Here is a 7,920-nt window from a genome sequence, read left to right as displayed (position 1 = left end):
ATTCAATTATTCTCGCAGCTGCCAAAAATAATAATGCAAGATATAAGTTTTTATAAATATATTTTTGTGTTATATATACTACTAAATATGGTTATTTTCCCTTTTGCTCAGCCTTATAAATATAAAACGCAGCACTTTTTAAGGTACAATAACAGATATTTCTTAATTCCAAATTGACCCGTTTTGTCTTTCTTGTAAGCAGCGTTGGCCTCCATTCAGTCAGCTGGTTGGCAGTGTGCAGCAGCAGGTGATGTGTGTTGATGCGTTATACTTCATATTTCATTCAGGCAGAAAAACAGATTTTCTGGCATCACAAAATGACTTAAACCGCAGCAGTTTTGAACTTTTTAAAACCGGTGTTCATAAAATGTGTTGGGAAGCTTTTGTTCAGTCTTTTTGATTTAGAGTATTAAGTAATACTAATGGTAACTGATCAATTGTATTGTGGCAGGATTTTGAACAACGTGGCTAGAAAGAACAATGGATACCGGATGTGTAAAAAGAGACCTCGTTTATTAGAAAGTTACGGGGCATTCTTATTGCTTCATATTTCATCACCAAGGTAGTAGAACAACCATAAAGAAAACTCCATGTTCAGCTGGTTATCTGAATTGACCATATTTGGGGCGTCGGTCTGGAAGGCAGCCCGTCAGCGAGTACTCACAGGAAGTGAGTCACGCTTACGGTAACGTTACGTCCTTGTTGCAGCAGCAGAGCAAGAGAACAAGGAAGCAACATGTGCGAACCATAATAACTCCAACAACACTCAGAGCAGGCGGACGGGCAGGCACGACGAGAGGAAAGCGGATAGATTCACGGGGTTTCCACTAAAAGGATACTTTATTAACACATGTGAGTGTTGTACCTCTTGTACTTTACTTTAAATGTTTTTGAAACGAAAGCGAGGCATTTTAACACTTTTTAAAAAGTAATTTCTCTCTAGTCGGCTTTTATTGAATGGATTGTTTTTTTTGTTGTCTTTTTTTTTTACATTTATACGTTTTAATTAATTTATAGCAGCTTAAAACTTTATATATATATATATATATATATATATATATATATATATATATATATATATATATATATATATATATATATATATATATATATGAACCGGACTTCAAAATTAATATTGGGTGTTTTTGGTTATGTTCAAAATGTTAACTCTTGCGCTGAAATTACGCTTCGTAGGCTGGTTTCTGCCAACTTTCTGAGTTTCCACTTGGGGCTTTCCGCTCCGTCAAACAAAAAAACCCAAACGTGTTTTTTTTTCCCTGTCTGTAGAGTGAAGTTTCCTTTTACAGTAAAAAGTATCATAAAAAAGAATGAAAATGTTGATTTTGTAACAATTATTTCAATTATGACGAATACAGCCTCACACTAACACGTGCCCACGCTGCGTATCACGTTGTGGACATGTGTGCTTTGTCTTCTCATTGTCCCACGAGGAGTATCCAATTTATTTGGATATAACAGTTTATTTCGTTATATCCAAGTAACTTGGATATAACGAAAGCAAAACGACTAAAAGGGGCACGCAGTGTTTTTCTTTTTTTTTTTGCAAAGCACATTTACAGATAACTTTGTGCTTACTTTATTTTTATCACGCTAGAAGAGAGATTTATGCCCCAGGATATTTTAAAACACGGAAACTCGCTATCTCTGTCTGTAAACTAATCGGAGTGTTTCAGAATAGACCATTTGTGAGGACTGGGAGAATTAAAGACCTGCTGTGCTCTGAGCTATGGGGGCTTTTCTTTAAGGAGTATGTCCGAGCTGTCAGAAAACGACAAGCAATCGGGTTATATTCATGGTTGCTCAGCATTGTGATTCAATTGTTCAATGAAAGCCATTAGGAGAGCACTGAATAAGTAGTTGTATGTCTTACAATGTTCTCATTTGAAATCTGACATCAAGGACAAGAACCACATTTAATAATCAGAAGGAATGGTGAAAATCTGACGTCACTGATAGGCTGCTAACAGTTTATTATTGAAGGAAGACGTGGGCTGGTATCAGGAGGACGTTTGAGGGAAATAAAACAATATTTAAGCAAAAAAAATTAAAACAGAAGTGTTTTGTGTGATCACAGTGGTTTTATTGAAAACAATAAGACCACAGCATATTGATTTATACATAGTCCAGTTTTCAGGTAGATGTGCTTATTGAGCTGAATATTATACCCTTTGACCTTTTTGTGTAAACAAAGTTGATACTATTTGGTTTTTACTCTTGGCTATTCGCAAAGCCTACAGCCACATCTCAGTTGTTGGCTTGTGGTTTTATTACAGTGTTATGCGAAGTATATCCCCAGTATATGTATATACAAATATTTGGAGTAAAGTTTACCTGCTTTGTAAGCAGGATAAAAGTATAGTAGCTTTCTTTCAGGCAGCTGACCGGCAGCAGTTGTATTAATGCCGCTGAAAATGTGGATTTTATTTTACAGTTATTTTAATTACAGCAAATATTACACTTAATATTAATACTAACTAATATTATAGTTAATACTAATATTAGTTGATATCAATATTAAAATACTAACTACTAATATGTTGGTAGTTAATCTCACCTTCATGCTCCATGTGAGATGTTTGCTCCTCTTTATTTTATTGACATCTCAATAAAAGAAATTTATGCAAATTTTCAGAGTTGCAGAAACTTTTTGCAATCTTAGCATTTCAAATCCTCAAACTGGATACAATTACCGGCTCATGTCTAGTGAAAAAGGATAGTAGTAAAATGAAGTTTTTCTCCAAAAAATCATCCAGGATTAATTTTTGTTGGCTATAAAATAATTTTTAGGTGTATATAATTATGTAATCCACAAATTTGACTGGAAACCGTTCCAGTTGAATTACTAGGAATAACTGGTTGCAGTTTGTGTGCTTTTATAGGATTGTTAATGCTAAGAAAAACTTTGTTAAAATTTAAGTTTGACAAAGTTATGTTGACAATGAACCCACAGTATCTTAGTAGTCTATCTCACCTACATGAACTACTTTAAGATTCTCACTTGTGCGTCTGACAACCTCAAAGTCTGTCGACGTAAACTTAAAACGTGCAATGAATTTTGTAATTAAAACAGAAATAAATTCTTATCGTTGTGAAAATAAAATGGAAATGTTTTTTTTTTTATTTTACCCATGTTGCATTAGTTTTCACGTACGTATGAGCCTGAATTTAATCCTTTTCCAATCAGCATGGTAAAAGGGCAGTAGCTTCTTTCAGCCAGCTGAAGAGCAGTGCACAGCAAAATTTGATCTTACTGAAATGACTTTGAATCAAGGTTCATTTTTATAAACCCTGGTATGGATTTCAGTGATAATTTTTTTTCATGTTAACACATTATTAGCTGGGTTCTAAGTTTCATAATCTGTGATTTTTAGAATAAATCATTCAATAAAAATTATTGTTGCCTGCCAAGGTCGCATCCTTTCATTGTATTTTTTACCTGTTTAGGTCAGCACAACATTGAACTCACAGGGTAGATGGAAACTGAAAACATCTTTAAATAGAAGGCATGTTATTTTCTTTGGACACTTATTGACTTGTGCTGCAGCTGCTGTTTTGCTGTCTAAACACAAGGCTGGGCAGCGCGTGTTTGCTCTCACGTAACGGCCCGATCGTTTGTTAGGGATCTGAAGCCGCTGGCTTGTTGTGTCTCTCTTTGCCGCTCTTGAGGGAGAGGCCGTCTCTGCGCTTCTCAGAACAAATAACAATTTTCCGTCTGAACACCTCACTCAGAGTGAAGCTGCGATAACAAACAGCCATCTGCACCGCAAAGGTTCAAGGTGCGAGTCTTCCGCCGGGGCCTCAGGATGTGAGCACGCGTGGCGTTAGGTTAGAGCAGCTGCATGCTCTCAGCTGCCTTGGCCTCTTTGGTCAACCTGCTCCAAACAGCCGCGCTATCAGAAGATAAACACCGCAGAGCGAGCAGCGTATTTACATTCACTTGGCAACACGGCAGCAGCAGCAGCTAGTTTGCATCTTGTTTGCCTGTGTAAAAACCGTGGGTGTTTTCCACTTCGGAGCCGTGTCAAGCATCTGTAAATTCCTCACAGTTTTCCACTTGCCCTTTCTGCTATTTAAATAGAGGCATGGGGGGACGGCAGGGGGTGGCTTAGGGAAGTATTTTTATCTCTGCCCCTGAAGTTCCTAATCCTCCTGATCCCGATAAAGGGAAGTCGAAGCACATAAGCAGAAATGTGGAGATAATTGGCAGCAACAGTAACTTTTTATTGTGTTATTTACAGAAAAAAAGAAGAATGAAGAGGGAGGTAAAAGCTGGAGTCGACTTCCTGAAGCGCCTGGTGGTGGCCAGAGGGAAGCTGGATGAAGCCAAAGCGGAGCTGTTTGCGGAGAAGCTGCAGAAACTTCTGTGCGACAAATACTGCGACCACTGGTACCCTGACAGCCCCAGCAAAGGCCAGGCATACAGGTAGGCATCAGTGCACGGCCTTCGGTCCAACTTTTGATGAATGCAATCTGATTCCATCCAAAGCTTCTAGATTTCTCTCCTAACATGAACGCAAACGTTGACAGGTGTATCCGGATAAATAAAGACGGCCCTTGTGATGCGGTGGTGCTGAAGGCCTGTGAGGAGAGCGAGCTCACGGCCAGCGAGCTGGGACTTCCACCTGAGATAACTCTGTGGATCGACCCACTGGAGGTGTGTGCAAGGTGAGTCACCGGACGGCTTGTTTCAGCACACAGACACGTTACAGCTGCATGAGTCATTGATTCACTAAAGTAGAACTATGAGTGACTCTCCCTGGCCCAGCATTTACAATTACTCACTTTCTCACTCGCAGGTCTGGGGAAAACGGCAGACCTTTTACAATAGCTCGCTTCCGTGAAGAAGAGGAAGAGGAGGAGGAAGACGGGAGCGCAAAGGGGGACCGGGATGACTCCTCCGTCAACCTGGACACGTCAGATTACCACTCTGCCTCCTCGTCAGACTGCGGCTCTGCCTCGTCTAGCGACACGGAGGAGGAGGCCAAGGATGGAGAGGTGGAGGAGAACAAGAAGCTGGAGGAGCAAGAGAAGAAGGAGGCAGCAGACGGCAACGCCTACACAGTGACGATGGTACCCAGAATCCGGAAGGGGAACGGAGACGCACTAAATAAAGTCAGATACATCAGAAAGAATAAGGTGTGTTACTGATTCTGTCACTTGATGGGGTCATTTGAGTTATTAGAGCTTTATTGTTTGAAAAACTCAGGCTGATAAGCTACAGACACGCTAAGAACAACACATTCTCTCATCACCACGAACGTAGGCGCTGTAATTTGACTCCTACATGCACATCCAGATGCCATAAATACTTGTTGGTGTATTTTATGACACGGGTTTAACTATGATGCATCCCGTTCTAGAGAGCTGACTTGTGTATGATGCAAGAACTGGATAAGGCATTTAAACAATCTTCAGGAACAAATAAACTGTGTTTTGAAATGTAAATGTTCACTGGTGCCACTAAGGGTTAGTTTAGCAGTGGTGGTAAAATCTTTTCAGCGTAAATTTGAGAGGGGGACCACTTGTGGCGATTATTTATTCATCCCTTTGTTTATATTGTTTATAAAAAAAAAAAAAAAAAAGGAAGTCACTTTGTGTAACTCCTGGTCCTGTCCTCAAATGACTCAAGATCAGATTTAGAGTTACAGTTCTCTAAAATCTGCTAGTGTATAGAAACACAAGCTTGAAAACAGGAACTTGGACGACCAGCTTGTTTACAAAGATTCTATATTTTTTAGACCTAAATTTCAACACCAATATTTCTTAATAAAACTCCTGAAATTCTGTTCTGGTGTTTGGTTTCCCAGTGTGGCTCGTAGTGAAACCATGGAGATTATGAAGGAATAGGACATGTTGTGTTGCAGCCCATCTGTGGTCATTTTTTCCCCCTCAAAATTGAATAATTTAATCAAGTTTAATGCATTCAAGGACTTATCTGTTGACAGTGTCATGGCAAAGGTTTTATTTTAATAAAAAACGGTAAAATGAGTTATTCATCTTAATAAAAACTTTGCAAGTCCTTAAAAGGAAGTAAAGAGATGCTCTGTCTTTAAGTGTGTCAGCTGCTAAGTCAGACTCTCGTGATGATTCGTCATTATTTCTTTTTTTCTTTTTTCTTTTTTTTTTAAAAGGAAGGAAAAAAATATTTCTGCATCTTTGCTGTTATCTTGAGCTCTCTCCAATCTGTTTTATTGCTCAGATTCCCGCCAATCTCCAGTACTTCTACCATCCGACACCGGTGTGGTCCCAGTACAAGAAGGGGGCTCCGGTGTTCCTCACCACAGTGTGTGCGTCCCCTGCGCCGCCTCCTCCGCCGCAGCAGGTTTTTGGTTACTACCTCGTACCGCAGCCGTCTCCACAGTTCATCCTGCCTCAGGCCGCCCTGCAGCCGTGGGGAGCAGTGAAGGGTTAGAGCATCCATCGACCCGGGGAGGGACGGGTGAAGCCGGGCGGAGCATTATGCTTCTCCTTTAACTGAGCCATGTAGTGACGAGTCTTTGAGTGTGGCTGCATTTGGGCCAAAATGAGTAATGTTTTAAAAATGGTCATTTCTAAAGCTACTTCTTGCACAATCTTTAACTTTTCTGCTGACTTGTCGGGGATTTTTTACACACAGCACAGCAACTTGAGCTAAAGTATTTTAGCTCAAGTTAAAATACATTAGCACAACAACTTGAGCTAAAGTATTGTAATCTCTTGTGTCTCTGTACTGCAATTTGTTTTTTTGTTTGTTTGTGTTTTTTTAATGTACTGTATTTATTAGAATGACTTCAATCACTGGGTGACTGGACCAACTCAGGAACTTTCAGCAATATTCTTTATGCCAAAAGAAGTTATTTTGTAATAATCATAAACAAACATAGTTCTCTGTGCACAAATTACTGCTAACCTCTGTAAAGTACAATTCAGTTTCTTTACGTATTTTAACTACAGCAAGAATATCTGTATATCAAGATAATTATTTTTACTTAACAGGTTGTATATATTTAACAATGCACACACTTTCTGAACTTTCTAGTTTGTTGTAATTTATTTGACCACCTGTAGGTGGTGCTCAAGTGGCATCAAGTTGAATTTTTTATTATTTTTTTAATGAAACGGAGCCTCTGTACATCGCAAATCTAACTTCACAAAGCCTCTTGCTCCCTGGCTGCTTCTTACATTATTGTAAATAATCCTTGTTTTGATCTGCTGCTGCTGTATAGAAGATGAATTCAAATCCTTGCTTTCCTCACCAATTCTGTGATTTGGATGAATATTTATTCACTGTTTTGACAGTTTTAAGCTTGTGTTTGATTTGTTTTTACCCTTTGCAGTAAACTTTTACCTCTTTTACTGCAGATTAAACTAATTTTTACTCTACTCTTCAGCCTGTGGCTCTTCTTCCTCGTGTGAATGTTTCCTGTATAAAGGCGAGTTGTGTGTTTTCTTCCTCAAGTAATTTGCAAGGGGGACACCTGTTGGTTTGAACTCGACTTAAACTCATCCTGTGTGGTAGACGTTTTCATCAGAAGCAGGATGCTGCAGGGGAAAGACTCCTGTGTGTTTGGCATGTCAAGCCAAGGCCATGACGTTATTCTTCCTTGTTTATCTCATGGAGGGCTTGACTCCAAAATGTGTGCTATGAATAAATAATTGACTACATCAATAGATAAATTGATATATTTCTGGATTATTCTACAAGTAAATAATGGAAGTTGAAGTAATTGGCAATCTGCACTTTGAAACTGTATTCTGTTTCCATTAGAGAACAAGCAAAATACAGTTTTGCTTTGCACGCCAGATTATTTTCTATTGGGTTTTTATGGCTGCCTTAAATATATTTCAACCCCTAATGAAATTTATTTTTCACCTGCCTGCAGCATCACACTTTCACCACCCTGTTTTAACACGTAGATG

General features: G+C 39.0%; 1 protein-coding gene across 1 annotated transcript; it reads left to right on the top strand.

Moving 5' to 3' along the window:
• Nucleotides 1–654: 654 nt before the first annotated feature.
• On the top strand, nucleotides 655–7,381 carry LOC103143130 (maternal B9.15 protein). The gene is made up of 5 exons (XM_007559549.2): nucleotides 655–852; nucleotides 4,260–4,444; nucleotides 4,549–4,686; nucleotides 4,818–5,157; nucleotides 6,221–7,381. The coding sequence occupies exons 2-5, from the start codon at nucleotides 4,272–4,274 to the stop codon at nucleotides 6,431–6,433; spliced, it is 864 nt and encodes a 287-aa protein (XP_007559611.1). The 5' UTR covers nucleotides 655–852; nucleotides 4,260–4,271; the 3' UTR covers nucleotides 6,434–7,381.
• Nucleotides 7,382–7,920: the final 539 nt, after the last annotated feature.

The sequence above is a fragment of the Poecilia formosa genome, unplaced genomic scaffold (assembly GCF_000485575.1).
Source record: "Poecilia formosa unplaced genomic scaffold, Poecilia_formosa-5.1.2 Scaffold105, whole genome shotgun sequence".
Lineage (NCBI taxonomy): Eukaryota > Metazoa > Chordata > Actinopteri > Cyprinodontiformes > Poeciliidae > Poecilia > Poecilia formosa.
Note: the sequence above shows the minus strand (reverse complement) of the source record. Positions and strands in the feature narration are given on the sequence as shown.